General features: G+C 39.4%; 1 protein-coding gene and 1 non-coding gene across 2 annotated transcripts; both read right to left on the bottom strand.

Moving 5' to 3' along the window:
- Positions 1–13,564: 13,564 nt before the first annotated feature.
- On the bottom strand, positions 13,565–14,615 carry LOC131297923 (VQ motif-containing protein 20). The gene has a single exon (XM_058323131.1). It carries the CDS (start codon positions 14,470–14,472, stop codon positions 13,780–13,782), a length of 693 nt encoding a protein of 230 aa, XP_058179114.1. The 5' UTR covers positions 14,473–14,615; the 3' UTR covers positions 13,565–13,779.
- Positions 14,616–19,096: 4,481 nt separating this feature from the next.
- Positions 19,097–19,199, bottom strand: LOC131299330 (small nucleolar RNA R71). The gene has a single exon (XR_009190712.1). It is a non-coding gene; the product is annotated as a small nucleolar RNA R71 (small nucleolar RNA).
- Between the last annotated feature and the right edge of the window lie 4,195 nt (positions 19,200–23,394).

Genomic DNA, 23,394 nt, shown 5'->3' with positions numbered 1-23,394 from the left:
TGCAGCCAAGTGAACCTCCGGGATTAGGTTCCTATCAAGAAGAAACGACCGTGTTGCAACTCTATTCTGAATGGCCATCCATGAGAAAATTTCCACTTTATGAGGGCTCAAATTTCTCCACATCGATCCCAGAATAGTATGTCGTGATTGTGAATGCATTTCCCACTTCTGATAGACCGACTTAACAGAAAAAAAAATTGTTTGTTGTCCAGTTCCACTGCATCAAGTCAGATTTTGAAGGATCTAATGTCACCCCATTCAATCTTTGCTTCAACTCCTCAACTTGGTGAGACTCCCGTATACGCAATGATCCCCTAAACAACAAATTCCAGTCCCCATTACTCCCTCCTCCATAAATATTACTTAGTACCTCATTCTGTTCGGTAGAACGTCTATATAGTCTAGGGAATTCGTCTTTAATCGCAGTATTGCCTAGCCACGTATGCTCCTAGAATAGTGTATCGTAGCCAGAGTTTACTTGCACCTTGAATCCCTCCCGGATAGAAAACCCAAGGACCGAGTCATTTTCCCCAACTAAGCATATGTCCTTCCATACATTAGAAACTGATCCAAAGGGTTGAGTATATGGGAACCAGCTCCTCCAGTCCAGATTATATTTCCCACAAACAACCTTTACCCACAAGGAATTTTTATCGTTATTAAATCGCCGCCACCACTTAGCAAGTAGAGCTAAGTTATGTTGAAGCAATCTCTTGATCCCTAATCCCCCATTTTCCTTATTAAGGGTAATCCTCTCCCATTGGACCATGTGCATTTTCTTTTTATCCGGTGTAGTTCCCAAAAAAAATTGCCTTTGTAACTTCTCCAGCATTTTTACAACTGCCACTGGCATTTTGAAGAGGGACATGAAATAAATAGGCAGAGTGCTACAGTTATGGTTGATAAGCGTAAGCCTGCCCCCGGTGGAGATTGTTCTCATTCTCCAAATGCTTAGCCGCTTTGAGTTCGTTCTATAACAGGCTCCCATGTTTTGATCCTCCTCGGATTAGCACCGAGCGAAAGCCCAAGATATTTAATAGGCAGAGATTCCACTCTACACCCCATCACCTGTGAAGTGCTTAAACATCCTCCCGCTGAATCTTTACACCACAAACGGAGCTCTTAGAATAGTTGATCTTCAAACCGGACATTAGTTGAAAGCACCTAAGAATTCTCTTAATATTTCCCAACTCCTCCATATCATTGTTGCAAAAAAGGATTGTGTCATCGGCAAATTGAAGGTGAGAAATAGTCACTCCATTACTCCCCAGTTTGACGCCTTTAATTATGTTTTTCTCTTGAGCTCTTTCCAACAAAATATTGAGAGCTTCAGCTACTAAGTTAAACAAAAAAGGAGATAAGGGGTCCCCCCACCTCAATCCTTTCTCAGTTTGGAACTCCTGTGTAGCTGACCTATTAATCAAAACAAACATAGAAACTGTGGAGCAACATTCTCTGATCCACCCACACCACTTATTCCCAAAGCCGACCTTCTTAAGCATATCTAGTAGAAAACTCCAATTTACACAGTCATACGCTTTTTCAAAATCTAATTTAAGAATGAGACCTCCTTGAGCAGAGTGTTTCCAACTATGAATAGCTTCATTAGCAATCAGGACTCCATCCAATATTTGTTTACCCTCAACAAAAGCAGCTTGAGCCTCACCGATGATAGTCAAAAGCGGTCCTTTAAGCCTATTAGCTAACACTTTAGATAGGATCTTGTAAATGCTTCCTACCATACTAATAGGCCTAAAATCCTTAAAGGTAGTACGACAATCAAGCTTAGGAATCAAACCTACAAAAGTAGAGTTAATACCTTTTGTGAGCTTTCCATTTCGATGAAATTCTGAGAAGAATAGAGTTATGAGGTCCTTCATGAATTCCCACCCTTTCTTTATAAACGAGAAGTTGAAACCATCCAGACCCGGAGCCTTTAGACTATTGCACCCTTTTAGAGCCGCTAGAATTCCCCCTTCCTCAAACGGTCTTCCAACTGTAATGATACATCAACGGGCAGATGTCTCTGAAACTGTCCCCCTAGTGTTGGTCTGACCTTCCACGGTTCTGAGAAGTTATTTTGTGTTAGAAAAATGGGTCGGTTCTGACCGGACCCAACCCACATGGGTCGTTCACATGGGTTATGTGATTGAGTTGGTTAGAAGGATAAGACAGACTCCTAATCTCAATCTATTAGGAGAGTTCAAAGATAATAGATCACCTACATCTATTAAGAGACTTTGAACTCTTGGACTTTAATCTATAAATATAGTCCTGCAGATATTTGGAGATACACACAATACAAAACAGTTAGAGTTCCATCTCTCATTCTCCTCTAGAAAAATTCTCTTGTCAAATATCTTCTATCTCTAGGGTTTCCATCTAAGAACCCTAGGATTTGCGGTGTGGATATCAAGAGTAGACTCTAGTAGTCTCCTCTACCCGGCGCAAAGAGAAGACGGTGTTCGTGAACGTAATCGGTGCTTGTAGAGCGGGCCTCAGATCGTGAAAAGCTTGAAGCAATTCAATTTCGCTGCACTTCAATCGTACGTGTAAGTCTTATGTGATTTATGAGCTTTCAATCCTATAAAGTTAACATTGGTATCAGAGCCATTACGGCTCGCTCTCGCATGAACGTCGTTTTTTTGTTTTCCGTTTTATGTTTTCGGATGCAAATACAGATATATGATATTCAGTTAAAACAAGAAGAAAAAAGGATGCAATAGTGAGAAAGTAGAATTAGATCGGGTCTTAGCTTGATGTTCTGTGATGATTTATTAAGCCTTTGATAATTATGATTAAATCGGTTACGTGTGCGCCGATTGATGAGCGGCTGAGCACTAGTGGGTGCTTATTCATGCACCGTTTTTGACATCAAGAGTCTACTGCCAAGTGTTTTTTAATCCATATTAAAGAGTTTCAATTATCCTTTTTCACATATGGCTTGTTTGCTGTTCTTAGAACAAAGTGATTTGAAGAGTTAACCTTGGGCCCCGTTTTTATTGTTTAAGTTCCGTTTGCAACTACCTTTTGCAAGTTAAATAGTAAAATAAAGGAATTTTGCAATCAGTATTCTTTTAAAGGAACAAACTTGTTGGGCTTTGAAGGGTAATGCCACTGTTGGTCTTTGTTTCGATAAAGCTATGAAAAAAACTTGGCTAGTGTGACTAATATTTTTGACGAAGCAACTCCAAATCTTTGTGATTTGGTGAAACCGATTAGATGGCAAAGACTATGAGACTGATTTTCTTTTCTTGTTCTTTTTGGGATTGATATATGTAATGTATATCCTATTGCACTATTTAAAAAAACTTGATGTAATTAAGTTTATTATGTATTCTCTTGTACTGATTGTTTATTGTTGCATTACGGCGCAAACAATTGTACCCTTAGTAATTGGACTTTACCCATCTTCTTAGAAGGAGAATGTGGTGGAACCATCCATGCCTATACCTATTATGTGTTGTTGCATGTTGATATGGATGGTCAATTGAAGGAATTAATATTTGTATGCGTTTGGAGATGGACTCTCATTGATGATAGAGACCGGAGACAAACTTATTATATGGAATAAGTGCAACACCCTCATTTATTTTTTATTTGTAAGGGGGTGAATTTTTGCACTTATGTTTGTATAATATTTTTGCCTCCCATTTTTGCATAAAATATTAATTAGGGACTTAAAATAACTAGTCCCATCCTCTTACTATTATATTGATTCATTGAAAATTTTGTCTAAAAATGGATTAAGAAATAATGATTCACACCATGTGTTGGAGTGATGACTAGGAGCATTGTAGATTTTCGATCTCTATCCATCGTTAAAATCATTATTTGCTTAATAGGGTTTTAGGATAAAATTATTGTAATGTGCTAAATATTTCCAATGCGCAAATAAATGTAGTGAAATGGCCTCGAAGGCTATTATTGCTGATTTTGTTAAGGGAGAGAAACTGGATGGGAAAAATTATGACATGTGGCACAAGAAAATCCAGTATCTCCTAAATGAGCAAGAAGTACTTGAAACCTTGACCAATACCATGACTATCCCCGTAGAGGGGACCATTGCCTAAGACTGCCGAAACATGGAAACTTATCAAAATTGGGTCAAAAAAGACCGTTGTGCGTGCTTTACTATGTTAGCCAGCATGCACAATGATCTCATTGGCGAGTTTGAAAACTGCGCTACGGCCCTAGAAATGTGGAACCAACTGAAAATTGCTTTTGGTGGCACAACGGCAACTAGGTTGCGCGCGTTAACATTGAAGTTCGACAGTTATAAAATGAACCCCCAACATTCCATGCTTGAACATTTGAGGGTTATGTCGGCTATGATACGCGACCTTAGGATTGCTGGTAACGTTCTGACTGATGAGCAGCAAATTCTCGCTATGCTTAGGTCTTTGCCTGATAAGACATGGGACCATTTCAAGCTCACAATGACACACAATGAAATGGTTAAAACCTTTAATGATTTGAAGTGTCATCTTGAGCTTGAAGCTGAGCGGCAAGATGCTAAGCGAGGCAATGAGGTTCTTGTGGTTAAACCTTGCCAGTGCAAAACAATTGGGTCTAAGAGCAAAAGGCAAGATGGCAAGACAAAGTAAGGACCAGCTAGAGATAATGCGCCAAAGGAACATGTTAAGTGCCGCAGAGGCAAGAGAGGAGGCAAGAAGGATAAATCTAAAGTGACTTGCTACAACTGTCAGAAGACTAGACACTTCGCTCGTGATTGCACTGAGCCGAAGAAGGTACCATCTTACCCTATTTCTCGCATAGATTGCTTAGTTTGCTCTCATGTATTGGTTGCTCATACTGATCCTAATTGGATTGTTGACACATGAGCGACAAAACATGTAGCACGAGATCGAGGAGGATTTATCAAGTATCGCCGGATTCCTCTTGGTAGCCAGAGTGTCTTTATGGGGAATAGTTCAGCCGAAGATGTGCTAGGAGTTGGCACTTATTAGCTGAAGTTGCAAAGTGGCCGCACACTTATTCTCTATGATGTACTTTATGCGCCTGGAGTTCGACGTAATTTGATATCAGTTATAGTTTTAGTTGAGTTAGGATTTTTCTTTAATTTCAGAAGAGATGGTTTTTCCATCTACTTAGGTAATAAGCCGTTTGGGCATGGATCTATTTCTGGTGGTTTCTATGTTTTGGATTTGGATGGTTTAAATAATAATGAATTTATGGCTTTTCATGATGATAATGTTGTTTCTAATTCTATGAAATGGCATGCCAGGTTAGGCCATATTGGCCAAGATAGGATGACTAGGTCAGTTAGAGAAAGCCTTTTAGGTCCACTCACTAAAGTCAACCTACCAATATGTGAGTCTTGCATGGCTGGAAAAGCGATAAGAAAACTATTCGGTAAGGTAGTGAGAGCTACAAGTCCACTAGAGCTAGTACATTAAGACATTTGTGGACCCATGAATGTTAGGGCACAACATGGTGGTACCTACTTTATCACATTTATAGATGATTATTCGCTATATGGATATGTCTATTTGATCTCTCATAAATTGGAAGCATTGGACTATTTCATTCAATTTGTTAAAGAAGTTAAGAATCAAAAAGAAAGAACCCTAAAAGTTCTGAGGACAGATCGTGGACGCGAATACTTATCTGAGCAATTTAAAGGTCTCTGTGAAGATAAAGGTATCCAACGACAGTTAACAATTTCAGGTACTCCGCAACAAAATGGTGTTGCAGAGAGATGGAATCATACACTGTTAGATATGGTTAGGTCGATGATGGTGCATGCTAATCTTCCAATTAGTTTTTGGGGAGATGCTCTATTGAGTGCGGCCTACATCCTTAACCGTGTGCCAAGTAAATCAGTCTCTTCTACACCATATGAGTTATGGACAGGCAGGAAGCCAGTTCTTGACCATTTGAGACCCTGGGGGTCAGCAGGTTATATGCGCATTCCTTCACAGCAGCTTGGAAATTAGATCCGAGAGGCAAAAAAGGTATCTTTATAAGGTATCTTGAACACTTGAAAGGGTATGTTATGATATGCGAACAACTTGATGGTGGATTGACTGAAATTGAGTCCAGAGATGTGAATTTCATTGAACATGAGTTTCCAAGCAGAGGTGATATGAGGGGAGATCTTAATCTTTATGAGATGTGTGAATCAGAGGAAGTTACACCTGTTCTCAGCGAGGGTGGGAGTTTAAATCCCCATCCTATGGTCGTCGAGAACACTGGGAGTAGCTTGCCTTCTAGTGGGAGTACTCCATTAGAGACTATTGATTCTCAAGATCCTCCGCTACTTAGGAGTCATCGTGAAAGTATTCCTGGTCATCGTTTTGAGATTGAAGGGGAATCTTTCATGTGTGCTCCTGAAGAGGAAGATGAGCTTAGTTCGTACAATGAGGCTTTGTCTTCACCTACATGTAAGGAATGGCTAGCTGCTATGGAGGACGAGATTAGTCCTATGGGCAAAAATCAGGTGTAGGAGTTGGTAGATCTTCCGCCTGGGCGCAAGACCATTGGTAATAAATGGGTCTTAAAGATTAAGCGCAAGGCAGATGGATCAATCGACAAGTATAAAGCCCGTCTTGTGGTGAAGGGTTTTACCCAAAAAGCGGGTATAGACTATGATGAGACTTTCTCCCCGGTGGTGAGAATAGTCTTTGTTCACTTCATTCTAGCTATTGTTGCATTCTTGGATTTGGAACTTTTTCAAATGGACGTTAAAACTGCATTTCTCAATGGAGAACTAGATGATGAGATCTATATGGATCAACCGGTTGGCTTTAAAGTTGAGGGACGTGAGCGCAAAGTTTGCAAGCTAAAACATTCTATTTATGGCCTGAAGCAGTCATCTAGACAATGGTATTTGAGATTCCATCGAGCCATTATTTCTAATGGGTTTATGATGATTGAAGAAGACCATTGTGTCTATGTTAAGGAGTCCAAGAAAAGTTTTCTTATCCTCTTTGTATGTTGATGACATTCTTTTAGCTAGGAATGATATGGAGATGATTGTCGCCACTAAAGAGTGGCTGTCTTCAAACATTGAGATGAGGGACATGGGTGATGTAGAGACCCGAAAAATCCTTAATTATTAATATACTTGTTAAATGTCTAATCGGGAAATTGTGGTTTATTTGGTGGCTAATTAGATTGGGGATTGAAGTGAATGAATTGAAAATTGAGGGAGTGTTTGTGTGATTTGGAAATGTAGGAGTATAAATAGTGGGGGTGTGTGTGTATGGGATTATTTCATCCCCATATATCTCTCTCTCATCCGTTCTCCCTCTCTCACTAGCCGGCCTTCTCTCTCTCTCTCCTTTCATCTTACACAAAACTCCACTCCATCTCTCAAGATCTCCAAGAATCAACCTCCCTCCGGCCTTGCATTCACGTTCTTAAGCTCGAAAATCCTTGGGTCAAGCTTGGAGAAGGGTTTTCTTTGATTTCGAAGTTCAAAACGGCTAGGGCTTACTCAAATCTCGTAGATCTTGGTGTTCATCGCAAGGTAGGGACTTCTTTACCTCTTTTATGTGTTTATATGTTGATATGATGTGAGAATCGAGCCTTGATCGCCTCCCTTCGTTCGTGTCGAAAGCTGTCGAAGTCTGCAGAAATTGCCCAAAATCGCGTAGGGATCGATCCCTAAACTTGGGGGATTGATCCCCCATTTCATTTCTGGTCCAGCAAGACCAGGGATCGATCCCTGGTGATGGGGGGATCGATCCCTCCCCTCTCTGGAATTTTCTGCTCGTCTTTCGGATTTCAGCCCAACTTCAAACAGTCATAACTTTCTCGTCCGATGTCCAATTCATGCAAACTTTATATTGATTCGAAGGTCTTGAAGTTAGCTTTTCATTTCCATCAAAATTACCTAAAGAGTCTAAGTACACAGAAAGTTATGACTATTAGAGTGAGGGTATGTCAACATTCCAACATCTGTTGGCTACTCCTTTGATTCTTGTTTTGTCATTATGACTTCCTACGATTAGTTGATGATATTCTTGACCCATTGGCCTCCTGTTAGTGAGTAATGAATAAGGAATTGCTTAGTTGAAATTTCATTTAAATACTTTCTATCTATTGTTGGCACTTGTGAATGTTTATGCAATTTGTGATTGATTGATTACTTGTGAAAGTTTATGGCATGTTTGTGACATGGTTGGCATATTGTAAGATATTCTAGGTATGAATATGACCTTGGAAAAGTTTTGACTTGCGCATAGAGGGATAACTTGTTGTTTGAGTCAGAGGTGGTTTAGGAAGTCTCGTAACGCAAGGGGTGGTAACACGAAGACTTAGGTGGGTTACGTAATGCAAGGGGTGGTAATACAGAGACCCAAGTGTTGGGGAATGCCGAGACGCATGGGATGGTAACACGGTAATCCTCGTGGTGTTATACGGTAACGCAAGGGGTGGAAATACCTATGGTGGAAATTGGTGTTAGTGAGTCGTGTCGAGGTGGTTGAATTGCTTGAGTATTGCGAGCTATATGGTATAATGTGATTATAGCGTATCTTAGAATGATTTCCTTGAGTGAGTGGCATAACCATGAGTTGGTTGTATTCGTTGTTTGGACTATTTCCTCTTGTTTTCCTTTCTTTGCACATATCACCATGTTTTCATATAAAGTTGGTAAAGATTTTCCTACTGGGCTAGTGTAGCTCAACCTAATCTTTCTTTTCAGGTTCAAGTGCCGGTCAGTAGTTCGCATGCATTCGTATGCTTGGGCGTGAAGGATATTTTTTTGGAAGCTAACCATTTTAGTTACTTAACCATCTAAGTAATTGGCTTTCTTTGGATTTAAGATGGGTCTGTAACCAAATATTCTTGAATCCCCTTTTTCTAAAATATTTGTAATATTCTAAACAGATTTGTACTTGTACATAAGTTTATTCCGTGGCTGGTGTGCCAAGATTGTAATTCCTTAAATCTTGGGGGTTGGTTTGTAAACTTAAACAGGTGGAAACTCTTTTGGGTATTTATTTATGATATGCGAGAAATCTTTATCGAAATGTATTATTTATTTACGTTGATAATCGAAGGCATGACAGGTGAGGCTGATTTTGTACTTGGAATTAAGATCACTAGAGATCGCTCAATAAGGTTTCTTGGTTTGAGTCAGGAAACCTATATCAAAAAAGTTCTTGAGCGTTTCCGAATGCAAAATTCCAAACCCATTGACACTCCAATCGAGAAGGGACACACCTTGAGTCTTGCTTTATGCCCTCAATCTAATCAAGAAAAGGAGGCAATGGCTCGAGTCCCCTATGCAAGGGCGATTAGGAGTCTGATGTACTCTATGTTGTGTACTAGACCAGATATCTCCTTTGCAGTAGGGTTGGTCAGTCGGTTTTAGAGTAACCTTGGACTTGCTCACTGGAAGGCTGTGAAGAGAATACTTAGATACTTGTGAGGCACTGCAGATTACATGCTATGCTATCAAGGTGGAGACGGATGCTTACGAGGATACAGTGATGCAGATTGGGGTAGTGACATAGATGAGCGCAAATCTACCTCAGGATATGCATTCTTGCTTGCAAGTGGAGCAATTTCCTAGTGCAGTAAGAAACAAACTTGTATTGCATTGTCCACAATGGAATCTGAGTACATAACATGTTCTTCAGCGGTCCAAGAGGCTGTTTGGTTGCGGAGATTCTTACAGTGCCTTGACACAGGGCCTAGATCTAGTGGGCCTGTGACTCTATATTGTGATAGTACGACAGTTCTTACTTATACCAAGGATCCCAAATATCATGAAAAATCCAAACACATTGATATTCGTTTTCACTACATTCGAGATATGGTTGCGCAAGGAGAGGTGGTCCTAAAGCATATATCCACAACCAGTATGGTTGCTAATCCCTTGACTAAGCCTATAGCGAGGGATGTCTTTCAGAGCCATGTGAGTAGTCTGGGACTTCATAGGATTTGAGTTGTTTATGCTTTATTGAGACACCTTCGGATATTTATTGTTTATGCACTGATTTTTATATTCGAGTTGATTGTGATAATAAAAATCATGTTGCATTTAAATTGTTATGCACTTACAATTGTGTGTCAAAAGGCATAGGGTAAACCAAATCACACGGTAACCTACCTTGGCGCTGATGGGCGAGCGAGATAAGACATACTTATACTCTTTATATGATGCTGAGTTTGGAGTATTGTCGCCTTGGTTGGACCAAGATGAGGTCACTCTTGACCGAACACAGAGTCTGTGTAGCCTTTGATTGAGCCAGAAGGAGAACTAGATAGGGCGCAGTGCATGCGACAAATTTGAGAGTCTCGAGTAAGGTGCTTCTAGTAGCGACTGTACTTATGTCTGTACGGTGTTTTTGGGAGTGACACAATCTTTAGGGATTGCTCCACCTTAGCATGTGAATCATACCATATGTGCTATTGTCGACCATACTTAGAGGAGTGATAGTGTGGATCCCTTTCCTATCACTGTGTGAGCTCGAAGAGTCATTTATATGACCACTCGTTACCCTTACTTGACTTAAGACTATGTCATGAAGTAGAGACTTTGTGTTGCTACTCTAGCTTGACTACCTAAGGCCACGAAATGTCAAGGTCCCATGGAGCATGACTGGGAAAGCAGCAACATGGAATGGCATGAGGGCTCAAGGAAGACTTTCTAGTATCACATTCGTTTATGCGGTTGGTTGTGCTTTGTGCCGGCACAAGTTATTATCTTTTTATATACAGTATATCAAAATGAAAATAATTTTTAAATTGGAAGCACACCAACACAAGAGGGTTGAGCATAGCTCTGAGCTGGGACTCAAGAGGGATTGGAAATGCTCGATCCAATGTGGCTAGATTTGTCTAAGGAAATGACAAGATCTTGTAGAGTGATGTGCCATGTTAGTTTGATGGAAGCTTAATATGGTACTCCTATTTAGCTTGTTTCTTCCTCGTCGGTCGCACGCCTCATTTCCTGTATGAAGAGAGAATTGATAAGATTGACATGGATGAGATATTTTCATATTGCCCAATGTGTACGAGTGGGAGATGTTAGAAAATGGGTCGGTTCGGACCGGACCCAACCCACATGGGTCGTCCACATGGGTTATGTGATTGAGTTGGTTAGAAGGATGAGACAGACTCCTAATCTCTATCTGTTAGGAGAGTTCAAAGATAATAGATCACATACATCTATTAGAAGACTTTGAACTCTTGGACTTTAATCTATAAATATAGTCCTGCAGATATTTGAAGATACACACAATACCAAAGAGTTAGAGTTCCATCTCTCCTTCTTCTCTAGAAAAATTCTTTTGTCAAATATCTTCTCTCTCTAGGGTTTCCATCTAAGAACCCTAGGATTTGCTGTGTGAATATCAAGAGTAGACTTTAGTAGTCTCCTCTACCCAGCGCGAAGAGAAGACGGTGTTCGTGAACGTAATCGGTGCTTGTAGAGCGGGCCTCAGATTGTGAAAAGCTTGAAGCAATTCAATTCCGCTGCACTTCAATCGTACGTATAAGTCTTATGTGATTTATGAGCTTTCGATCCTATAAAGTTAACATTCTGGAAATGGACTACAGCAACTTTCTTGATTTCCATTGGGTCCTCTATTACTCTACCATTAAGTTTGATTGACCCAACCAAATTTCTCTTAAATCTGTTATTAGCCATAATCTGGAAGAACCTTGTATTCTTATCCCCCAATTTGAGCCACCTATTCATTAGAAATACTTATTATTTCTATTAAACAAACCATGAATGATACATTACAAAAAATTTATGATTAATATTAGTGCATAAATTGCATGTCGAGTACATCCCAACTACTATATTATTGCTCTTCATCAATATTACTGATAAGCACACAATATTGTATATTTTTGTGCTTAATATATTTCCTTTTTGTCATATCTATATGTTTATTAGAGCATATCCACATTATAATAAGCAAATTGGTATGAATAAGCAAACTTAACAACAATGCTAAAAAAACACCTCACATTGTAATAATCAAAGTTATAAGTCTTTTAGCAAATAACCAAATTCCACCCATTCCATAACCAAACTTAACAACTTTTACCAATAACGAAAACTCAATAATCAAACCCAATAACCAAATTCAAAACTAAAAAACTAAAAAACATTAGAATCGTCTCATCGAGAAGAATAATTTGGTGTGGTCAGGTGCGTGATTAGAACTCGTTTGTAATTGGACATAGGTGCATTGCGTATTGTGGGGTTTTTTTTTTATAGGGATGCAAAAATAACCAATGTGGAAGTAAAGTTTGTTAAGTTTGATTATGCACTAAATAGATAATCAAATGCTGACGTGGCACATTTTGATTATTGATTTTGATTATTCCCATTGCAGATGCTCTTATTATGGAGACTTAAATATTCATCCTCAAACTCCATCTCACGTAAGTATTCGTTCAGCACTTTTGTAACAGTTATATTTTCATTCTTTTAGCTGTTGAATTACACATCTTACCCTTTTTAATAAGATATTACACGGGATGAGGTTTGAGCATGGTTATTTAAAAACTCCTTATTATTAATGTTTCAGATGATATTGTGTGTGAGGGGTATTTTTATTGATTTCTAGTAATTTAATATAAAATGTATCTATTGACACCCAAGTTTGGCATAAACAATTGCACACACAAAAATAAAGCTGATGTCGCCACCTTAAAATCCAAGTCAAAGAAAAAATCTGGATTGTATTCCGATCCCGATCAAACACCGTTAAAAATTAATCAAGAGCATCGCAGAACAACTTTGTTCATTTGTGGGTTTTGAGAGAGTTATTTATAATAATAAGTGAAGAAAGATAAATAGAGAAAATTCATTGAATACTGTACCCAGAGGTTTTGAGACCCCAAACAAACAAGGTCCTTGGCTTGCTCTTGTACGGGCAGAATCAAGGCTTAAAACTATGGGTACACCATGTGGTCTACACCAAATGTACACTGCGTTTCACAGGACCTATTTCGGACTTTCACACAAATAATCGGAGTCGCTCAATAATTTTTAACACACTTTTTTTAGGGATCCTGTACAAAATAAGCTCATCTAGATATCGGTAAAGACTTGATCGATTTTATGTCCAATTTACTGACAGGAAATTGGGCAAAGTCATTACCGATATATGAATGAACTGATTTTTTGCAGGACCCTTAGGAAAATATTTTAAAATTTTTTTACGACTCTGATCATTTGTATGAAACCTAAAATGAGCCCCACAAGATGCGGTGTACACCAAATGGTGTACCATATTAGAAAGGGGTGAATTTCTAATGTCAGTAGGAATTAGAAATTGGAATAGTCAAAGGGGAATTAAATGATTAAAAAATGAAATTGAGAGTACAATATCCACAAGGAAATTGATATTCACATTTTCTTTTTCCTTTTTTTTATCCACACTTCTTATTTATTTTTTAGCGTTGAAAACTTGGAAGTATATGTATTTTTTTTTTTTTTTGCTAAAAGACAAAAAAAAAATGAGTGTAGACGACAAAAAAAAAAAAAAAAATTGGGGGAGAGAGGAGATCAGGTAAGTGGGTGCATTCCCTGTTATATTTGTTTAACCATAAACGGTACAAAAAAGGAGAATCCAAAATGCCGGCCGGCCCTACGATATATGATATTGAAGAACTCCAAAAAGAAAACTAAATAAATATCCTTAATTTATTTGCGCGCAAGAGAGCTGAGTCAAAAAGAATTTAACAACGAATTGAATAAAAATAAATTTAACAAACCAAATTCAAAACTACCTCAACTTATCTTTATTTCGAAATTCAAAACTGGTCATCGTTCAATTTTTAAAACTCACGAAACTCCTTGGTCATGCCTTGAAAGCTGGGAGATGATGACGATGACGATGAGATGGAGCTTCTCATGTTATTCATCAAAAGCAATGAGTCATTGTAATTGTTGCTGAAAAAAGGCTGATGACCATGAGCAGCTGATGAAGATGAATAGAATTGATCACCAGAATTAATGGGTGATGGAAAAAATGGAATATTCATATTGTTGAAACAAGGATTAATTGGTGGAGGATCATAAAATGCCGTCGTGGGAGGGGGCGGAAAACAAGATTTGATCTCCACATTCCTCACTGCCGTACTGCTGCAATTCTGATCATCCGTAACCACCGAGGACGAATCCGTGTCATCGCTGGTTGTGGCTGCCACCCGGCGGCGGTTTTTGTTTGGGTCCGCCGCTGCCGCAGGAGGAGGTGGGTGGTCGGATTCGGAATCAGCCGAAGATTGGCCCGTGAGTTTTTGCACCAGTGCCATGAAGTCACGTGGTTGGGTGTGGATGATTTTGGGAGAGTGGGTGTAGATTATCACCGGTTGGCGGTGTGGAGGCTTGGCAGCGGCAGCGGAGGATGAGTAGGCGGAGGACGGCGGTGATGCTGGTTTTTTCTTAATAAAGTGGGAGTCCTTGTTGATTTTTAGAGGGGACGGGTATGTGGGTTTTCCATTGATGATGATGAGTTGGGTAGGGGTCATGGTGATGTTGATGATCAGTTTTTTCTCTGCTAAGTTAACTCTCTTGTATATATAGTTTCATCGATCACAAGCCGGCCTAAATAAATGAATACTACTACTACGTACTTATATAGGAGTGTGTGTGTCTATATCTATATATATATATATATATATATATATATATATATATCAGATTATCTCTATGTGATCAAGATGTACGTATATATGCATGTGTATTAGGAAGAAAACTAATACTGTGTGCATGCACACCTTTTGTTTGTTTGTTTGTTCGGATTACCGGAGTATTTGTGGTGTTAGTTAGAGAAAGGAGATCGAGATGGATGGGGAATGGAATGGTGAGAGAGAGAGAGAGAGAGAGAGAGAGAGAGAGAGAGAGAAACAAAGGAGCGGTGTATAAATTACAGTAATTAGGAGTATTAAAAGGGGGAGAAAAATAATCAGGTGCAAGCAGAGCATGCAGCATTTCTGATCTCTGAAGAAATAACAGAGAGACTGTTGGGTGGGTTTATTTATTTAGGTCTTTCCGCGGTATTCGTACTGATCGATATATGCAGTGATGTGATGAGGTTGGAATGGAAAAATTAATTTCGTGATCCTATCCTATTATTATACTCCTAGTGTAGCATACTCCCTCCGTTCCTAAATGTTTGGCACTTTTGGGAGTTCTCACTTTTAAAGAAGAAATACAATTGTATTGTGCAAAAATCAAGTGTCCAATCTTACCCTTCTAGTGTACTTTAAATAGTACTTAAAAATTTGAATTTGAAATTTTGTGCCCAAAAGAAAAGGGTAACATAAGAAGTTTACTATATTTTGCTTTTGACTTTTCAAAATGGACAAATTATATAGGACAATAAAAAGCATGAAAGTGCCCAACATTTAGGGACGGAGGGAGTATATCGCATGACCTCCACCCACCTATTCACAATTGACATCTATACAATTATGTCTGTCAATTAAAATTTCAGTAACAAAACTTTACCACCTATATCTGCCTAGCTAGTTCCCATCAAACAAGATTCATATTGCAAAAAAAAATATTTCAGTAAATACATTATTTTTAAACTTGAAAATTATAAATACTTATTTTTTAAAAACTCTTAATGGAACACAACCTAACTCCTTCAATTAGCTCCCCTGCCTTATTTAGTGGTGTCTATTTTTTGTCCTCTTTTGCACTCGTTAGACAATCTAGAGTAAAATATGAAAGCCAAACTTGTAACGCTCCGAATTTTGGAAACGTTAAAAAGACAATTTTATTGATAATCTAAAGAGAGTCTGGCTTATTATTACATCATAACTCTCATAAGAGTACTTTCATTACATAAAGGGAGGGAAACTAGGATTCTTATCTACAGCTCCGCCTGCTTTTCCATCTTAGCCAGCTCCTCGGCTCCGAAAGTCTCCAAGGTGTGCAGTTCACCCTGATCATCTATAAGGTCTGACACATTATACCAGCGTCGTCAATAGTATAATATGTCAGGGTCACCAAAGGTAACAACACCATGAGCTACAAGAGCTCAGCAGAATAATCCTAAATCCACTTACCCATAACTTACACATAGCAGGTCATAGATATAGTATACAAACTCATGATTGTCACACAACTCATGCTTATTCAATAATGATAATGCCACATCCACATTCTCTAATCTAACGTTGGTGTCGGTGATATCTGTGTTTCTACTACGCGACTCATCGTAGACCGTCTCGTTTTCATTACCAAATCAACATTTCCAAAATCGTTCTTCGAATAAAACACTTTTTAAACATGTCACGTTACCAAGTGAAGCTACCACGTCCAGCTCCAATTGTAACTTCCACAATGGGCTACCAAGTCCGGTCATATTGGGGTTTTCAAATCCATACACACAATGGGCTACCAAATTCGACCACATTGCGGTTTTCATAATCCATTCACACAATGGGCTACGGACTACCACGTCCGGTCACATTGCCGTTTTCAAAATCCATACACACAATGGGCTACCACGTCCGAACACATTGCGGTTTCAAAATCCACAGAATGGGCTACCACGTCCGGCCACATTGCGGGTTTCTCTCTTGGCTCCTCTTCGCGAATAACCAAGTCACACCTCCAATGAGACTACCACGTCCGGCCCCATTTGCAATACACACCACACAATGGGCTACCAAGTCCGGCTACATTGCGGTTTCAAAACATATCTTTTCATTTACTACACCCTATGTGTCATGTTTCTAACTTTTTAATTTCTATGTCTCGTTTGCATGCATAGACTCCGGGGCAAGACTTTTCACGTAAATACACATAAATCATTTATTGTAATCTTGAAACCAAATTAACAAGATCATCAAACTCTATATTACTTGTCATGCTCATATTATCCTTAAGTTCACATAAATTATGTTTCAAATATTTAGCACACAACTTAAAGTATAGTGTCACATGGACGAACACCTTTGGAGTGGAAACCACTTATGCTTTATCACACATCAAACAAGTAATTCAAGTAATCACATATACATGCTCATAACCATCCTTAAGATCAAAATATGAATACTTGATAGGTGCATAAATGTGCTTATTTACACCCCTTAATTTACTCTTGTTATGTTCGTTTATTATATTATTTGGAGTTTGATAGTCGTTTTCCTTGTTTCAGTTTCCACAGAGCCGTTGGATAACAATCGGAGCTAAATTGAGAATTTTACCGGTGCCAATCAAATTAATTAAGAAAAGAGACAAAGTTTATATTGGATATATTTGAAGAAGAGAAGTACTGTACAAAATTCCTAAGTTACTATGGAATTGGACCCACCTATTTACAAATCAGTAGAGAAGAACGGGGCTAGTTACCTACGGTGGAGAACCGATTGCGGGGCTATAAGATAAAAGCAGGATATAGGGTTTCAAAGAGATACTTTTTCTCCCACGCAGAATGGGAGAGAACGGGGGCTGTCATCATATCTTTTACTTTTCAAAGAACGACAGAAACAGAACAGGGTTGCGGAGACTTGTTTCATGCACGAGCAAAGCTTCAGCACTTTGATCACGGCAGCATCATTGCCAAAAGGAGTTTTGGGTTTTATTCTTTTCTTATTCTTCCAAAAGCTTTAATGGAGTTTACGTGTTTCATGATTATCTATTCTAACTCCATGAGTGGCTAAACTATTCGGCTAGGGTGATGAGGAGGTCTCTCCAAGTAGCGTAATTGTTTGATTTCTAGGGTTTTATGTTCAACTTGATTGTATGACTCGGTCGATTCATAACTTTTTATAAGAGTTTATATTTTTTTTCTGATATTCGAATGTGTTTGTATCCATGGTTTCAAGCACTCTCATACAATAGTTTTTAATATTTCAGGATAGGCTTTGAGATAGACTATACGACGTGAGACGGGTTGTGCCGTTGGTTAAATCCAATGAGACGATCTGTGCCGTGTTGAGATAGTCTATACGGAGTGCAAATCTTGATTATATTTTTGGGGATTATCGATAGGAATTGCTACCCTACGGTGATCTCGTTGAATGTTAAATATGAACCCTAGGTTTCGAAATAATTGCGTTACAGAGGGAAACTGAATCAGAAACCCTAGTCCCTTCTCTAGTCAGTTTACAACTCCTTTAATTTGCATTCTAGTTTAATTTTAGTTTAATCAAATTCAAATCAAAATCCAACTTCCTTTTAGTTTCAGAATTAAATTAGAAATCAATCGAACGTATTGCAACTTAGCTTTTTACTCTCCGTGGACGATCTCGGACTTAACTGCTGTTTGTCGGGATAATTGTTAATTCCCTGTTTTATAAATTATATTTTTGGTACGAAAATGACAGACCAAATTTTGGTGCCGTTGCCGGGGAGTTAAAACACGGTTGCATATTTTCAATTTGGTTTTAGTTTAATTCTTTGTTTTATTTAATTTTTTTTCTTTCCTGTCTGTTTCAGCATTGCCAGATTTTCAAATATCACAAGGATTGCAAAGTTGAATTTATTGGTGGCCAGGCGGATCAAAGCGATTTTGTTTACCCACTGTGAGTTCTCTTTTTCATTACTTTATTGTTGGATCGTTGAAACGGTAGTGGAATTAGGGTTTTTTAATATTTATGCGTCGATATCGGTCACTATCACCTGAGAGAGTGTCTGATATCGATCCTGATTTTGACAAAACCCTTAGATCTTTTAAGAAGTCTGTTAAAGCAAAACGTGAGCGCCCAATTGCACGTAATATAAACTTTGACGTAATGGGCGACCAAACAGGAGCAACCGGTGGGGAACAGGGCTCCCCACTGGTGGAGTATTTTATTCCAAATGAGTATGAGTCCACTTCATGCATAGTCATGCCCACGGTAAGAGCCAACCAATACGAGATAAGGCCGGGCACTTTACAGATGTTGCCCTCATTTTATGGGAAACCAAACGAGGACCCTTATGATCACTTGAATCAATTCATGGAAACGAGCAAAATTATTTGCATTCGTGACTTTGATAAGGATGCATTGAAATTACTCCTTTTTCCGTTCTCGTTGAAGGATAAGGCCAAACAATTGTTGAACTCCTTACCGGCAAACTCCATCACCTCTTGGACTCAGATGTGCGAAGAGTTCCTAAAGAAATATTTCTCCATCAGTAAGACAACCCTTCATAGACAAGAGATCACCGGATTTACCCAACACGATGGAGAACAGTTTCATGAATCTTGGGAGAGATTCAATGACCTTCTTAGGACGTGTCCTCACCATGCTATCCCCAAGTGGCAGCTTGTTCAGTCTTTTTACCAGGGTTTGGCGGAACCACACCGCCAACTGGTTGATTCTTAGTGGTGGGACTTTTCTGCATAAGAATGTGAACGATGCATGGAAGTTATTCGAAAATCTTAGTGAAAACTCTCAACACCGTGCATCTTCCCTCAGACATTCGAGAGGGGCAGTGTCTAATTCATCCAAACAGAGAGGGGTCTATGAGGTTCAACCCTCTAATGACCTTACACATCAAGTAGCTGCCTTGACCCAAACATTGAAAGAATTGATCACTTCGGGTCAACATCCTCTCCCTATGGGACATCATCCTCCCACTCTTCAGGAGGCGTGTGGGATTTGTGCTAGTCCCATGCATTACATCACTGATTGTCCTTCTGCCTCCCAATACCTAGAGTTTGTGCAAGAGCAAGTTAGTGCTGCACAAGGGTTCTCCAGGCCAGGCTACGACCCATTTTCTCCCACATACAATGCTGGTTGGAAAGATTACCCAAACTTTTCTTGGAGGACGCAAAATCAAGGCAGTCCCTCTTCTTTGCAATAGAGACCGCTCAACCAAAGTGATCCAAAGAGGTCGCACAAGGGCTTTGATGATGCGTGCATGAATGCCTTCGTGAAGCTTCATACTGCGTTGTCTTCCGCCCCGATCATGCAATCCCCTGTTTGGTCTCTTCCCTTTGAGATCATGTGTGATGCGTCCGACTATGCGGTTGGCGCGGTCCTTGGCCAACGGGTGGATAAGGTGCCTCATGCCATTTACTATGCGAGCAAAACTCTCTCCGATGCTCAATTGAACTATACCACTACGGAGAAGGAGATGCTCGCGGTAGTGTTTGCATTGGATAAGTTTCGGTCCTACCTCCTAAGGTCGAAGATTATAGTGTATTCTGACCATGCCGCGTTGCGGTACTTGCTTTCAAAGAAGGACACGAAACCTAGGTTGATTAGGTGGGTCTTGTTGCTACAAGAATTCGACTTAGAAATCCAGGACAAGAAAGGTTCCGAAAACTCCGTAGCTGACCATCTCTCGAGGATCTTGATTAACTCCGCATGTGACCCTTCACCCTTAAAAGACTCTTTTCCGGATGAGCAACTTTTTTCGGTGTCACATAGTCAACCCCCTTGGTATGCAAACATTGTAAATTACCATGCCACTGGCGCCATACCTTCCCATTGGTCTAAGCAAGACAAGGACCGATTCTTTGCGCAGGTTGGTAATTATTTTTGGGAGGATCCGGAGTTGTTCAAATATTGTTCGGATCAAGTGATTCGGCGATGTGTCCCCAAAAGTGAGCAACAGAGCATATTGACTTTTTGTCATACTCTCGAGTGTGGGGGACATTTTAGCGGTAAGAGGACCTCGGCGAAGGTCTTGCAATGCGGGTTCTATTGGCCCACACTTTTTAAGGATGCCCATGAGTTTTGCAAGGCATGCCTTCGTTGCCAAAAAGTTGGCAACATATCCCACCGAGACATGATGCCTTTGTCCGATATTCTTGTGGTAGAAATTTTTGACGTGTGGGGAATTGATTTTATGGGACCATTCCCAACCTCTTTTGGGAATGAGTATATTTTAGTGGCAGTCGATTATGTCTCAAAGTGGGTGGAAGCGGTAGCAACGCGGACTAATGACCACAAGGTTGTGGTCGAATTCTTGCAAAGTAACATTTTTAGTCGCTTTGGCTACCCACGTGCGATTATAAGTGATGAGGGAACCCACTTCCTAAACAAATACTTTGCGGCGCTAGTAAAGAAATATTCTATCACTCACAAGGTGGCAACACCTTATCATCCTCAAACTAGTGGCCAAGTAGAGGTCTCGAATATGGAGGTTAAATCAATTCTTGAGAAAACGGTTAGGCCCGATCGGAAAGATTGGTCGCTTAGGCTTAATGATGCTTTATGGGCCTACCGTACAGCTTTTAAAACTCCCATTGGCATGTCTCCTTACCGGTTGGTTTACGGTAAAGCGTGCCACTTGCCTGTAGAGTTGGAACATAGGGCCATGTGGGCCATTAAGAAATTTAATTTTGATATGGTTGTTGCCGGTTCAAATCGTAAACTCCAACTCAATGAATTAGAAGAACTTCGTAATGATGCATATGAGAGCTCTAAAATCTATAAGGCTAGGACTAAAGCATTCCATGATAAGCATATCCATAGGAAGTCCTTTGAGCCTAATCAAAAGGTGTGGCTCTTCAATTCACGTTTGAAATTGTTTCCAGGCAAGTTGAACTCTAGATGGGATGGACCTTATGTTATTACTCGTGTATACCCCCATGGTGCAATTGAAATTTGGGATCCACGTGATGGCCAAGTATCTAAGGTTAATGGCCAACGATTGAAGCCATATGTGGACGGTTTGAGTGAAGAGGGTGAAATTGAGTCCATCAATTTGGTGGACCCAGTGTACCTTAACCTTTGAGCGCTTTCAATGAGTCTAGGAGACTTGAAATCTATGGAGTTTGAGAGACCTCCAGTGTTTGCCGTGCTCGAACGGCTTCTGAAGGTCTGGTATAGCCACCTTGTCAAAGCTATGTATGTAGTACTTAGGAGGTTGGGTCTGGCGGCAGACATGTAGTTAGCAGCGAAAATTCTGTCTGAACCATCTGATTTTAATGTCCAACTTGGTGGAGATTGCTTCATAAACCGAGTGGTGGGTAAGGAATCTGGCAACCCCAGAGGGAGTGACAGCCAATTAGATGATGGCACCACTTTTCAAGATATCGCTGAATCCTACACATATTGTCCTTCCAACAAATAGGGAACCACAGTCTTTGACAAGGGAGAAAAGTAGTACCCGTGTCTTTCACGTGAAGAAAGTGTATACGTTTTTGTCTTGGTGGAGTATTTTAGTGAGTATTTGTTAGCATTTTTATTTATTTATTTATTATTATTATTATTATTATTATTATTATTATTATTATTATTATTATTCTCTTTCTCTTTTTCTTCGCTTTGTGTCTTTTGTTTTAATTTCTTTTATTCTCTATATTTTGTGTTGTGGGACTAACGAAGCGCAGGTTTACGCTACAAGTTGAGGGATGACTCCCACCTTTTCTTTTGTCTTGCTTTTTGTTGCTCCTACGTGAGGTGATATCTCTCATTTCTTTCTTCGGCGTGTCTTTTATTTTTCTATGGTTGAGCCATCACTGAGGACAGTGTCGTTTTAAGTTGGGGGATGGATCACTTTGTTTTTTTATTTATAGTTACAGTCAAAAAAAAATTGAAAATTAAAAAAATACTTGTTGGATCCTTTCTACTTGAGACTTGGAGATTGCAATGTTTACTTGTTGGTTGCTTGTGCTGAAAATCTATGAGCATTACTTGAATACTTATGTTGCATGGTAGTTCTTTTTGCTAGCTTGGCGATAGGAATTTATCTTGGCATATGCTCTTAGCATCTTTGCACTGCACATTTCTTGGACTTTGACTACTTGTGAGTTGTAACTTGAGTGCTTTCAATGGCTAGATTAGTGGAGACTTATGCCCATGTGAGCTTTAGTGCCTTACCTTCCTTTGGAGTGGTGTCATATAAACTCTTTGTTTGTCGTAAAAAAGAAGAAGCTTAATCGTTGTCGATCTCATTATCTTTGTCGTCAAGTATTGGGACTTAATGCATGCGTAATATTTCATCTTTTGGGAATGGAAAGTTACATGGTTGTATTGCCCCTAGGAGATGATAGTAGGTCATTTTTGTGCTTTGAGCCGGTTCGTTTCTTTTTCTTAAACACTTATCCATTGCAAGCCACATTGAGCCTCTTGCGTGAGCCTTTTTCTTGTTAAGCTTCACCAACCATATTGTGTCTTGAGAATGGCAAGTTAATCATGTGAAGGTTAATTTTTGAAGAGAGTGGAGAAAGTGTATTTGAGAAAGATTCGCTTGAATTGTGGTGTGTTCTTCCCCATTATTAAAAACAGTGAGAAAATTGCAAAAGAAAAAAAAATAGAACTTGAATGAAAAAGGGGAAGACACCTATGCATTTGTTTGAAGAAAGAAACGTGTGAACTTCATTGTGGAATTGTGTGAAGGGTGAAAAATATGAGAGATATGGCGGAGTTGAAAAGAGTTGGAAGAGGGCGCACATTGTTACTTGCCCTATGTGTTTTGGCCTATTCTCGGACACTTGATTATGTTATACCCTAACCTTTGAAACACTTTTCCTTAGCTAACTATATAACCGA

Source organism: Rhododendron vialii, chromosome 8a (assembly GCF_030253575.1).
Source record: "Rhododendron vialii isolate Sample 1 chromosome 8a, ASM3025357v1".
Taxonomy (NCBI): domain Eukaryota; kingdom Viridiplantae; phylum Streptophyta; class Magnoliopsida; order Ericales; family Ericaceae; genus Rhododendron; species Rhododendron vialii.
The sequence above is the reverse complement of the archived record's forward strand: the minus strand, read 5'-3'. Positions and strand labels throughout refer to the sequence as shown.

Coding starts and splice junctions, on each gene's coding strand:
- LOC131297923 (XM_058323131.1), bottom strand. CDS start 14,472: ATGACCCCTACCCAACTCATCATCATCAATGGAAAACCCACATACCCG.